The sequence below is a fragment of the Mchenga conophoros genome, linkage group LG9, assembly GCF_057382185.1.
Source record: "Mchenga conophoros isolate Kocher_MC1m ecotype Shallow Benthic linkage group LG9, M_conophoros_male_GT1.1, whole genome shotgun sequence".
NCBI lineage: Eukaryota > Metazoa > Chordata > Actinopteri > Cichliformes > Cichlidae > Mchenga > Mchenga conophoros.
This window is the reverse complement of record NC_140534.1, coordinates 10,713,125-10,726,132: the sequence shown is the minus strand read 5'-3', so window position 1 is coordinate 10,726,132 and position 13,008 is coordinate 10,713,125. Positions and strand designations below refer to the sequence as shown.

At 41.3% G+C, this 13,008-nt stretch overlaps 1 protein-coding gene and 1 pseudogene across 2 annotated transcripts; both read right to left on the bottom strand.

Moving 5' to 3' along the window:
• Nucleotides 1-2,144: 2,144 nt before the first annotated feature.
• Nucleotides 2,145-5,336, bottom strand: LOC146566782 (DIS3-like exonuclease 1 pseudogene; annotated as a pseudogene).
• A 4,178-nt stretch (nt 5,337-9,514) lies between these two features.
• On the bottom strand, nt 9,515-12,650 carry LOC146566781 (uncharacterized). 2 transcript variants are annotated; one of them, XM_085286372.1, is made up of 9 exons: nt 12,477-12,650; nt 11,938-12,268; nt 11,476-11,715; nt 11,195-11,318; nt 10,973-11,078; nt 10,635-10,873; nt 10,384-10,539; nt 10,092-10,286; nt 9,515-10,002 (listed from the first exon to the last, which is right to left on the bottom strand). In XM_085286372.1, the coding sequence occupies exons 1-8, from the start codon at nt 12,549-12,551 to the stop codon at nt 10,145-10,147; spliced, it is 1,413 nt and encodes a 470-aa protein (XP_085142498.1). In that variant the 5' UTR covers nt 12,552-12,650; the 3' UTR covers nt 9,515-10,002; nt 10,092-10,144. The 2 variants fall into 2 exon arrangements, with proteins under 2 accessions (XP_085142498.1, XP_085142499.1); XM_085286373.1 differs by having other exon boundaries at nt 11,950-12,268; nt 12,477-12,646.
• Between the last annotated feature and the right edge of the window lie 358 nt (nt 12,651-13,008).

Here is a 13,008-nt window from a genome sequence, read left to right as displayed (position 1 = left end):
TACTGTGTTATTACTATTTCAAGGATTATGTCAGAACACCGGATACTGGTACCCATCCCTACCCATCACTAGGGAACAGAACAAACCAGACATCAATTACAACAAAAATGACACTGACCCAGCCAGCATGACTCGTCTGCCTTAAGAAATGTTTAGCAATATTACAAATTGGGTGATATGCCTTAAAGTAGCTTCTCATGTGTTCAGCATTGTCAAAGGCTACATTTTAATTAAAACCACAATCTAGTAATGTTCTGTCTTTAACCTTCCTAATTTGTTTTTTGTCCTAACCTAATACTAAATTGCCAGTGAAAACAAAAGTTACATAAATAAAGAAGAGTAAAGAAAATTACGGTCTTTTTTTATTGTAACAGTTTACCAGTGTACAGTTTGGTTTGTGACATATCTATCGAATAGACTCCAATTTGTGCATGTAAATGGAGAGTCCTCTTCACACACTGAGGTTAATTATGGAGTTCCACAGGGTTCAGTGCTAGGACCAATTCTGTTTACATTATACATGTTTCCCCTAGGCAGCATCATTAGAAGACATAGCATAAATTTTCACTGCTATGCAGATGACACCCAGCTCTATCTGTCCATGAAGCCAGATAACACACACCAATGAGTTACACTGCAGGAATGTCTTAAAGACTTAAAGACCTGGATGGCCGCTAACTTTCTGCTTCTTAATTCAGATCAAACTGAGGTTATTGTACTCGTCCCTGAAAAGTTTAGAAATATGGTATCTAACCAGATTCTTACTCTGGATGGCATTACCTTGGCCTCCAGTAACGCTGTGAGGAACCTTGGAGTCATTTTTGACCAGGACATGTCCTTCAACGCACATATTAAACAAATATGTAAGACTGCGTTCTTCCATTTGCGCAACATCTCTAAAATTAGAAATATCCTGTCTCAGAGTGACGCTGAAAAACTAGTTCATGCATTTATTGTGTGAATGTGTGTGTGAATGGGTGGATGACTGGATATGTAAAGCGCTTTGGGGTCCTTAGGGACTAGTAAAGCGCTATATAAATACAGGGCATTTACCATTTATTACTTCCAGGCTGGACGACTGTAATTCATTATTATCAGGATGTCCAAAAAACTCACTGAAAAGCCTTCAGCTGATCCAAAATGCTGCAGCAAGAGTCCTGACAGGGACTAGAAAGAGAGAGCAGATTTCTCCTGTTAAATCCAGAATTGAATTCAAAATCCTGCTCCTCACATACAAGGTCTTAAATAATCAGGCCCCATCTTATCTTAATGACCTTGTAGTACCATATCACCCTATTAGAGCACTTCGCTCTCGCTCTGCAGGCCTACTTGTTGTTCCTAGAGTATTTAAAAGTAGAATGGGAGGCAGAGCCTTCAGTTTTCAGGCCCCTCTTCTGTGGAACCAGCTTCCAGTTTGGATTCAGGAGACAGACACTATCTCTACTTTTAAGATTAGGCTTCAAACTTTCCTTTTTGCTAAAGCATATAGTTAGGGCTGGACCAGGTGACCCTGAATCCTCCCTTAGTTATGCTGCAATAGACCGTGGCAGCTGGGGGATTCTCATGATGACGCCGAACATCATCATCACCTCTTTGTCATCATTATCACTGACTACATGTTTATAGACCAATCTCCATTTAATCATTAGTTATCATTAATCCCTGGCCCTTTTCCACAGGTGTCTTTTGACCTGATTTCCTCCCCTCGGCTGTATGAAGTGTTTCGGGGTGACTGATACTGAATTTTCTAACCATGATGTCATCTGACAAAATGACCAAACACAGAGGTTAAGTCAAACTTTCACTTAGACAGAAGCTTAGAAGGGAGAATCTTCTGCAGCTGAAATGTGCGAGAAAGATAGTGGTTCCAGTTTTTAATGTGCAGAATGGATTTCTCTCCACTGAAGCTATGTGCACGGTTTACTTTGTTTGATTCACTTCAGATTCATTGAATCATTTTGTGTCGTATGTTAGACGTCAGTAATGACGATGTGTTAGGGTTAGACACTCAGCTATAACATGCTTACGCTTTCAATTAAGAACATGAACCTTAAATGTTTGCAGTCTTTATTTATATAGTCTTACTGTTAAGTACACACATTACCAAAACACACAAAATACTCTATGAAGATACAAGAAACCAATCATACCTCCACTCCTTCCAGCTCCAGCGCTCCTCCTCTGTCCCTCTTTGCCCGAAGATGTCTGGCTACATGTGTGAGCATCTCAAGTGCCTCAGTGAGTTGAGCTAGCTTAGAACCCTTTTCCTGAGGACCCAGGTTGGCCAGTTCCGCTACCTCAACCTGTTCTCCGTTGAGGAGCGCCTGAGCCAGCTCGTAGTGGAGCTGATAGGAGGAGCGGATGAGTGTACGACCATACCAGACCTCTTGGACTTCAAGGGATTCTGCGTCAAGCTCCCAAAGCACGCTCATTGCATACCTGAATTTGAAAGTGTCAGTTACACAACTAGCATGCATTTTAAGCATATGAAAATGAAACGTGTGATGGGAAGTCTACTAACCTGTCAGCACCTCCCAGCAGTGAGCAAAGGTCTGCGCTGAGAATAGCAGGCAGCATGTCGTACCTGCGGTCTGCCAGGTAGTAGGTTGTAGCCCTTAAGAAGTGACATAATAAATATAAAAAGGCAATGAGATCAAAGCAGCAGCTTTATCATCTTCTTTCTAATCAAAAGTGAGACATAATTTGAAAATAAGTACTAAATATTCAGAGTTTGTTCCACCTTTGTCATTTTCATCCTTCTGTTTATTAATAAGTCAGGAAGGATGAAATAAATAAGCAAAATGTTTTTCTTATGATTTAATAAATATTCCCCATTTTCTGAAATAGAATTTAAGGCTTCAAACCACAATCATGAGATTTTAATTTACTTCTTTAAAGTGTGGAGGCGAGCTGGACAGGTGGGTGATCTGCACGCTGCTTTGTGGACAGCTATGAAATGTAAAATGGAATTTTAGAGTAAGTCAGAGAGAAAGCAGAGGACCAAAACTACATTAAAAATCACAACATAAAAAATATATAGTAAGATTTCAGTATTATTTTATAAGTGCACGTTGTTAACAGTCTACACGGAGTTTCTCTCCTCACTCGGCTCTCAATCATCTTCTGTACATGCTGCTGCTGCTGCTGCTGCTGCCTTTAAAAAACGACATGCACTTCATGGACCTTCTTACTAATTTATCTGCAGACTACACTTTATCAGATACATTTTATTAGCACTGGGTTAGACACTTCTGCCTTCTGAACACTCCTTTCTTCACTTCCAAGACTCAACAAGGTGCTGAAAGAATTCCGTAGAGATTTTGGATTATAGCGAGATTACACCGAGATGACAGCAGAATGCATTTGCTGCAGATTTGTCGGCCGTTCAGCTGTGACACAAATTTTTTTGGGCTGCTTCCCTGTCACATGGTGTCATCGCTGCATGTTCCCAGGAAGGAAAATTTGTGGAGATCAAGTGCAAGCATTACTTTTGCAGCCCCGACCTTCACTTCATTTACTGCAGATATTTTAAACTCAGTTTTATTCATTTGTACAATACAGCACAAAATAAATAAATAAATCAGAACATGTGCATATATCTGGACATAAACACAGATGAATATCTTCTTGTTCTATTACTGTGGTTCAACTGTCTTGTATCATCATCCTCTTTATTAATAAGATGCACTGAAAGCCAATTATAGACAAACCATTAACATCAGGTACTCAAGGTCACATGCCATCATGTGACCTCCGGTGTTTTCCTGACACCCGTAACTGTACAAAGGGGATCTGAAAACAAATGATGTGTGACACACTGTTCTTTACTTCTACCACTCAGTAGAATAAAACTAATTTAGTTGGAAGCGGACTCATTTTTCCTTTTTTTGCTGCATGACCTTCTGGTTGAATGTTGTGTACAAGTATGGCTGCCATGTCCCGTAGTAATATATGTTTATGAAGGCCACAGTGAAAATCACTCAGGCTTTCCCACAGCGGAAACATTCCCCTGTCCTGTTAATGGCATCGTACTCAAAATGAGCACAAGTTCTTCGTAACAACATGGACCACTGTGTTCTGTGTGTAGCAGTTCTCTACTGTGAGAACCCCAACCACCTTTTAGCACGACCAGCATTCGTCCATTCGCACACATATTCATACAGCGCGTTAGTCTATACCTTTAAGCATTTTCTCTCACATGCACACTCACACTAACGGATGCATCCAGGGAAATTTGGGGGTTAAGTATTTTGTGCAAGGTGACTTTAACATGAAGCCCGAAGGCATCAGGGATTGAACCAACACGTGCTGACCATTGGTTCAATTCCTGGTGCCAGTGATACTTTCAAAGCCATCATGGACCCTGTGAAGTCCTTCTACATGTGATTAAATGATAGACATTTAAGGCTTAATGCTTCACATCAGACACGAGCCTTATTTAAGGTGGCTCTGTGTTATTTATAATTGCGCTACAAGGCATGCTGCTGATGCAACATTAATTCAGGCAACAACTTTCTTGCCTCTTTGTACTTCTGAAAGTTCCTCTGAACACTTATGCAAGATGCTGTAATTTTCTTTTATCCTTTTATATCCCACCTACTCTACCCAACCACTCCAACCAGTTCCTCACCTTGAACGTGCCTCCAAGTCTGTGAGCGAACCCTCTTTGACAAAGTGAGTGACATCAGCAATGTGAACTCCCAGCTCCAGCCTTCTGTTGGGGAGCTTGTGTACAGACAGCGTGTCGTCTACATCTTCACAGCCGCGTGGATCGATGCTGAACACCAGGCGACTGTCCCTAAGATCCCGCCGCTCTGCCACCTCAGAGGGGTCTACCGTCCACGGCTTCTCCAGAGAGTTGACCGGCATCTCTCTCAGCTGATGGCAGACGGACAGGCACAGCTAAACAGCCGCATAGTCTTTTGAACTTTTCACATTTTGTTATGATTCTATACAAAACATTAATAATAATAATAATAATAATACATTTTATTAAGCGCCTTTCAAAACACTCAAGGACACTTTACACAAAGACAAAGCAAAACAGTGTTTCACTTTCAGTTGCTCCCTTGTCACAAGGGGTCACCACACCTGATAGCTCAGCATCTTTTGATACGGCAGAGTTTTATACCAGATGCCCTTCCAGGCACAACCCTGATTTGTATCTCCGGTTGCAATCGAACCAGTGACATTTTGCCTGCAAGCCAGTGTGTAAACCACTGATGAAAAAAGGAAAGAATGAACTATTCCACATATTTAATGATTCTTTAATATTTTGTTGATTTGATAATAATAATAATAATAATAATGGATTGGATTTATATAGCGCTTTCCAAGGCACCCAAAGCGCTTTACAATGCCACTATTCATTCACTCTCACATTCACACACTGGTGGAGGCAGCTACAGTTGTAGCCACAGCTGCCCTGGGGCAGACTGACAGAAGCGAGGCTGCCATATCGCACCATCGGCCCCTCTGGACAACAATAGCTATATTGCAATCTTTAAAACCTTTGGTTACTATGGTAACTCTCTGATAACCAAGCACTCTCTGATGTGACCAATCACAGAAGCTCTACTGCCACCCCCTTTATAACATAAAAAGTTATGAATGATGTTCCAGTCTATGATAGTGGACTCATCTGTGCTTGTCCTTTGTTACAGCCCATTGCAACCCTTACACTCCTTACAGTGGAAATGCAGTTGTCTTCAGGTGTTGCCTAGGTTTAACTGCCGATTGTCTACACCTGGTGAGGTGTGGCTAAAGGCGTTCCTGAAGTGGTCTAGTCCAATCACCTTCTCCAGGCCAATCAGCATTCATGCTGTGTCCTCGGTTATTCTTCCTTGTACACGCCTCATCTCATCACTCATGCTCCATTCAACCATTCCACCACCAGCTTCCAGGCTCTCGGGGCTCCTGCTCTAATCCTTTTCACAGACGGGGTTCTGTTCCGCTGAGATAGGCCATCTGAGTCTAACGGCAAATCACCTGTTTAAATTCTGTTCATCAGTAAATCAATTTCATTCTTTCAAATAACCTCTCCTTATTAAAATATCTGTACTGTATTTAGTGATGAACAATTGTTAAACTCTGGTGTTTGCTCCCATAATTTCCCTTTTATTTTGACGCTCTCTGCTCTTTCCTCTTTCACCTGATCTCTGACTGCGATTGTTTGGAGGTGAAAACCAAACATCACCTGGGTTTCAGAAAACCAGAGTTACCCTGGTAAGCAACCATTCTCTGTATCTCACTATGGGAGATATAATCTACTTCCAGGTTGTAAGTTCTTTATCCTTAACAAGGTATGGAGCAGGGTAAGCCCACACTAAGGACTGAGTGTGCCAGTGAGGATGCAATAATATCAAAAACGCATAACCTAACAAATGTAATAGATGGTCCTCTGGTGAGCTGTGAAGGTCACACTCTCAGTAGCCTTCAACAGCCACACAGACAGATACACTCAACAAAACAGGAACACACAGATGCTTCAATCTATGCAAAGGAGTGCAAGACACAGAAAAGCGCTATATATGGCTACATTTTCAGCAATTTACCGTTTAAAAGTGGGCCCTGCATAAACAGGATGTGGACCAATTGGTGCATTCCCAAAGTAAATGTGATACGAAAGAGTAGCTAAATGCAGTTTAATAAATGGAAAATAATCCTCTCTTATTTAGCTAATCCTGAAGGAAACATAACACATGTGGAACAGAGTTAGGAATGGGTACCGGCAATGTTCCCTCGAAGCTGTGTGTGTGCACAATTGCGCACTGCTGGCACGGTCTCTGCGCACAGAAAATCTGCGTTGCGCACAAAAAAAAAAATCTAACCTGAATTGAAATTAAAATCAATACTTTAACAAGTCTGTTTTGCAGTGTTAGTCAGTGACTGGCTGCTCCCGTATGGGATCCAGCCAGTAATGCGATTCACATTCGTATATACGCAGCTAATCAATGTCGTTGACAGGCTCTGACAGCGTCCTTATGTGCCGACACCGGTGTTTTAGCGAGCAAAGCGGCGTGGCGACGTTTAGTGTGTGTCAGAACAATGAGGCGACTGCTGAGTGTTACAGGTGTTACAGCAGTGACACATCTGCTGCTGTCAGGCCTGCAGGTATCAGGCTGTTGTTCTCCTTCATCTCATAGTTGACAGAAATTATTTTTGGAGTGGCACAAATAATTTGTGTGGCATCAGATTTGATGCAATTTGATGATTGTTCTCTAAATAATTTAAAATGTTTATTTAAAAAAACGCCTTGGCTGCATTTTTAGGTAAACAGCTGCAAAAAACTTTGTTGTTTGCATAACTCAGTTACTTTTTTGAAGAACTATATAATTAATTACCCAACATTGGTCATTATTTACTGTATTTTGCAGACAGAGTTACAGACTCTCTCCCAGACCACAGACTCATAATACAAGTCAGAGCTTTAAGAAAAAAAAACAAAAGAAACTTGTGTTTTCAAAATTGGAGTTCAAGTTATTTTTACTTCCAATAGTGTTAACATGCTACACAGGTCATGAACAAGATTTTTTTGTTTTGTTTTTTTAAATTTTCATTGTAAGTGGGCTAAAATAGTTAATTAAAAGTAGTCTAACATAAATGTAAATGCTGTAATTTTATTATTTTAATAAACCATGTAACTTGCATGGATTCAATGCTGGCGTCACCACAGTGCACACGTCTGCTGTTGCTCACAGTGGTCCAAGGGATCGCTCAGGGAGTTTCTGTGTTCGCTCAGACACATGAAAAATTAGAGGGAACATTGGGTGCGGGTATACCGGATACGGGTGGCTTTTTTTTTTCTTGAGATGTCATACACTTTGGATTCTAGCCAATCATTTTACGTTTCCGAGGATAGTAGGCGGGTCCAGGTACGTATGTTCTTTGAGAGCAGAGCTACAGATTAAATGTCCAAGGCAAAGCGGTCAAAAGTCTGGCTGTACTTCACAGCAAAATATGCAAACTCAGCAGCAACAAGTGCTTTAAGGTGATACTGTGATACTGTGCAAAGGAAGTAACACCTCGAATCCAATGAAACACCTGGCAACGCAATAGCGTTTTTTTAAAAGCAGAGAAATGCATCGTATTTGATAGCTTGCTGCGAGACTTCACACCGAGCACATCTGCTGCGGGTGGGTTGCCTGTTATTGGACCTGGAGTTAGCAACATCCCCCAAAAACCCGAAGAGGAGAGTCCTGGCCCCTAGCCCTGCCAGTGTAGCAGACGGATGATGATGCAGCAGCAACCGTTCTTCTCTGCGTGAGGAGCTTAATGTTGTTCGTGTGTAATTTACGTTGAGTAGGCTAACCACGTTATTACATTAATGCATGTAAGGTGAACTAGCAAACACCGTCGTAGTTACATGCGACTGTCTTCTTGTTTGATAGAGTGATACCATACATGCCCTGTAGCTGCAGAAAAAGCTAACACCGTTATCTTTTTACAAAAAAAACAAACAGCTAAACATGTTTTCCATTATTCACCGGTTCCAAACAAAGTAGGTATGTTGTATCAAAAGAAAAGGCTAACTTGGTTATCATTTTGCAGAAAAAAGAGACTGCTAAAAATAAAAACATAAGAGGTTTTTGGACAAAGTTTGTGTTCTCCATTCTTTAAGCAATTCAATTCAATTCAATTTTATTTATATAGCACCAAATCACAACAAAAGTCGCCTCAAGGCGCTTCATAGATACAGAGAAAAACCCAACAATCATATGACCCCCTATGAGCAGCACTTTGGCAACAGTGGGAAGGAAAAACTCCTGTTTAACAGGAAGAAACCTCCAGCAGAACCAGGCTCAGGGAGGGGCGGGGCCATCTGCTGCGACCGGTTGGGGTGAGAGAAGGAAGCAACGGTTAGAGCACCATTTAAGCACCAGCACAGTTTCAAAAGTACCGGTATCGGATAAAACCTAAACGATACCCATCCCTAAACAGAGTATAGATAAGGAATCTCTCAAATACTTCATAAAATGAGCATGTAGAAAGTGATCTAGCATTCTGAATGTTCACAATGACTCTCAGAGAGAGACCTGCTTCATTTTAAATCAGCCACTCGTGTGCCACGCCCAGAGTGCTGACCATTTGGGATGTGGAAGAAAAAAATCACGCCAAGTCAATGTTCAAAGGCAATGGTCATGGCCAGTAGTGGAACAGAAAAGCTAGTTCTGCCATCAATGGCCTGATGGGCCAGTATGGGATCTATAAAAATGAGAGACAGCTACTCCTCCCTCACCCCACTCAGTATCACTGGTATGAGGTTGAGAAGGGGAAAATGCATACAGGTCAATGCTGAACACATGAGAAGCTACTTTAAGGCATATCACCCAATTTGTAATATTGCTAAACATTTCTTAAGGCAGACGAGTCATGCTGGCTGGGTCAGTGTCATTTTTGTTGTAATTGATGTCTGGTTTGTTCTGTTCCCTAGTGATGGGTAGGGATGGGTACCAGTATCCGGTGTTCTGACATAATCCTTGAAATAGTAATAACACAGTATCCTCAGCAAAGATGAATTAAACAAGTTTTATTTTAATGGAAGTTTACTTCAAGTCTTCAGATTTTTACTGTCTTTTATTTGATTACTTTAAAGTATATGATTACATTAGAGTAATTAAATAAAGACAGTTTTGATGGAGCTCCTGAGCCAGCCCAAGCTCTCTATGAAGACGAGGAAAAACTCCCCTGGGGGGGCCAGACTGACGGGAAGAAACCTCGGGAAAGCCCATTCAAAGAGAGATCCCCTTTCCTGGGATGGCTGGGGGGGGTTACAGGAATTCCAAAACACTGAAATTTAAAGTGGGCCAATTAAAAAAAATTATTTCCTGAAAAAAAGAAAGGTAATTCATACATCACACATAAATGATAACGTCTGAATTGTGTGTGTTTGTGTGTGTGTGTGATAGGCTTATCTCAGCCAAGTGTGATGCTGTAGCTCCTCCAGCGTCGGCCGCGTCTCCGGGACTTTGGTTAAACACGCGTCCAAGAAATCCCGGCAGTCTGGAAAGAAAGGAAAGAGAAAAAACATGAAGATGATAGTTCCAGTGGTCCAAGCCATCAGTCAGTCTTGAAGTGTGACATTTTCTTACTTTTGGACAGATGTCTTTTGAATTTCAGGCGCTCCACAGGACGCCTGTCTTTTTCAGGCTCTTCTCCACAGGACGCCTGTCTTTTTCAGGCTCTTCTCCACAGGACGCCTGTCTTTTTCAGGGACAATCTTCACCCACAAATTCATAAAGTCCTTGTGAAGGGTCAGTTTCTCAATGATTGTTCGCCCATGGTACCTGTGGAAGATTACAGTTGTCATTAATTTTCATTAATTGTGTAAACTCACAGAAAATAAAACATTGATGCACTTCAAACCCATTTAAAAGTACCCACCTGGCTTCAGGTGCAGCATCCCCTGCCATTCTAGAGGCAGCAATTAGAAATCTTTCAGTGAAGGTTCCTGTTTTCAGGGTGACGGCTGCTCCAAGTTTGTCAGCCAGCTGGTGCAGGTGTTGAGCCGTGCTATTCCTCACTGCAACACAGCGATGGCTGAGCAAGGACAATATTAGACACACAACTCAGTGAACATGATCTCTCTTTCATGTCTTCTAATAAAATCACTACAGCTTCTTCTCTCCTCTTACGTCAGTCCTGTGTTAAACAGAGCGCTCAGAATCCGTCCATGGCTGCAATTTTCCACCATGGCATCAAGCGCCAGATTGACCTCCTGATGTAGAAAGTTGTTGTTGGTCATTGCAAGCTTCAGCAATAGAGCTCGGCCTGTTGTTTCAACTTCTGGGTCCATTGTTCTCTGGAGCTGAATGTAGAGCTCATTGATGGCATGTATGGCCTCAAAGGCTATTGCTGAGCGTTGGTTTTTCACCTAAAATGTGAGTGAAAATCATCAGTTGAGGCTGTAGTATGCACTTGAAGGGAAACTAGCTGCATGAAACGCATATAAGAAACATAAAGTGTGCAATACCTCCTCAATGAGGACCAGACACACTTCATGTAGTTTAGTCTTCAGGATGTCCGAGTGGTGCTTTGCCAGAGACTGAATAGTTTGCAAGCCCTGTCTTTTCTTAATCCTGTATTTACACAACACAACATTGAACACGACTTCAGGAACACCACAAATAACACAGCCACATTATGCAGCACTGTTTCTGTGCAGTATTTAATGTCTCCTTACTACGTTTCTTACCAGTCGTCTGAAGACAGCAGACTAAAGCTGTGGGACAGGCTCTCTACAGGTGTAGCTACAGGCGGGAGTTTGACCCTGCTCTCTCTTGGATTATTCTGACTGCACTGACTGTCTGCTTTCTTGTCTGATAATCAACGAGGTTAGTAAAAAGAAACTGTCATTTCTTCTAATTCGAAGCATGATGCAGTGATTAATTGTTCATTAAAATCTTTTTAAAAAATCTCTTAATTTAAAGTTTGATTATTCAGCATCTTCTACAGTTACTGAGGAAAACCACTTACCGTCTATAGGGACGACTTTTGCACGGCGCAGCAGCGTCCCAGGCCGAGGTCCTCGTTTTTGCGGTATGGGAACTGTTGGAGGTTTTGGAGTCAAAGGCTTTACTGCAGTAAATGTTTTGGTTGGTACTGTGTGTCCAGGTGAGGTTACAATCCCATCCTGGAAATGCTGCAGTTTTTCCAAAATAGGCCCAAATTTGTCTTTTGCTGTCAAGACTCTTATTCCACGAATGACCTTCGTGTCTGTTTAGACAAAAAAATAACTAAATAACTACAAATTGACATCTTACAAAAACAACAATAAACATTTTTCTTCCTGATTTTTTTTTCTTCAAAAAAGCATATAAAATGAATGGACAGCAAGAATGTGTAATTTAGCATTAAAATAGATAATCTACAGTGTCAAATTTTAAAATCTAAACTAACTGATTAACAGCAGGTGTAACCACTAAAGAAAAGCATCACCTTTGAACCGACCTGCTCCTGAATGTTTAGCAGAGAAAACAGGCAATTGCGATGGACAAGCTGCTCGAGGAGGTGGAGGAACTGGAGTGAGCGGTGTCATCTCAACAGGACTAACAATGAAAGGAATGGCCCTCAGATCACTTGGTGTGTGTGTGTCTGCAGAGCTGAGGCTACTCAGACTTCTTTCAGGGTCCTCCTGATTCCAAAAGGGGTCATCCAAACAGTTCCAGCTTCCCTGGACTCTCTGTGGAGAGCCTGCGCATTGCTCAGGTAAAGGTGGGAGATGCACAGCATAATCTCTGGGTCTCTGTGCGATATGCAATGTGTCTGCCTGTTGAAAGAACACATTTGTCTTACTGCTCTGAGCTTTGTGAAAGTCCAGGATCCTGGACTCTGTGGTGAAGCGCTGACAGTTGCTCTGTCTACAGTGACTTACACAAAAATTACACTGTGCAAAGCAGCAAAATATAACACATCTCTCAGAAACATTTACATTTGATCAGCAGAGAAGTCAAGAATGAGTATGTTTAGTTACTTACATCTCCACCTGTGCGCTTTCTCTGAATCAAATCTTTAAAGCGATGGAAAAAGTTATTTGATGTCTTTTCAGACATGCCTGAGATAAAAAGTGAACAAATTGTTTAGAAATAGAAAGTTAGTGAGTGCTGCTCAGTGTGTGAGTGGCAAGTTCTAACTGAGCTGCTCAGTAAATAACTGTTATGATGTGGAACTCACAGAGCATTTTTTGAAAATATTCATATATATACACTATTTTGTGTTTACATGGCAACGGGAGGAAACAACCCGGCAAAATAACACATGACAGCGAGATAAATTTATATTGGCATGTGTATTCAGAGTGTTACCACTATTCTAGGATTTCTATTGTCAGAATAATATTTGTGACTTTAGACCTTTATTTAAACTGTAGACTTGCTTGAACTTAAGAAAGTAGAAGGTTGGTTTGTTATGCTTCAAGGTTGGATTTTATTAATGAAAACATTAAAGGGAAAAATGTTAACAAGCAAACAAACCTTACTAAAAATGTTCATGTTATTCATTGCATTATAC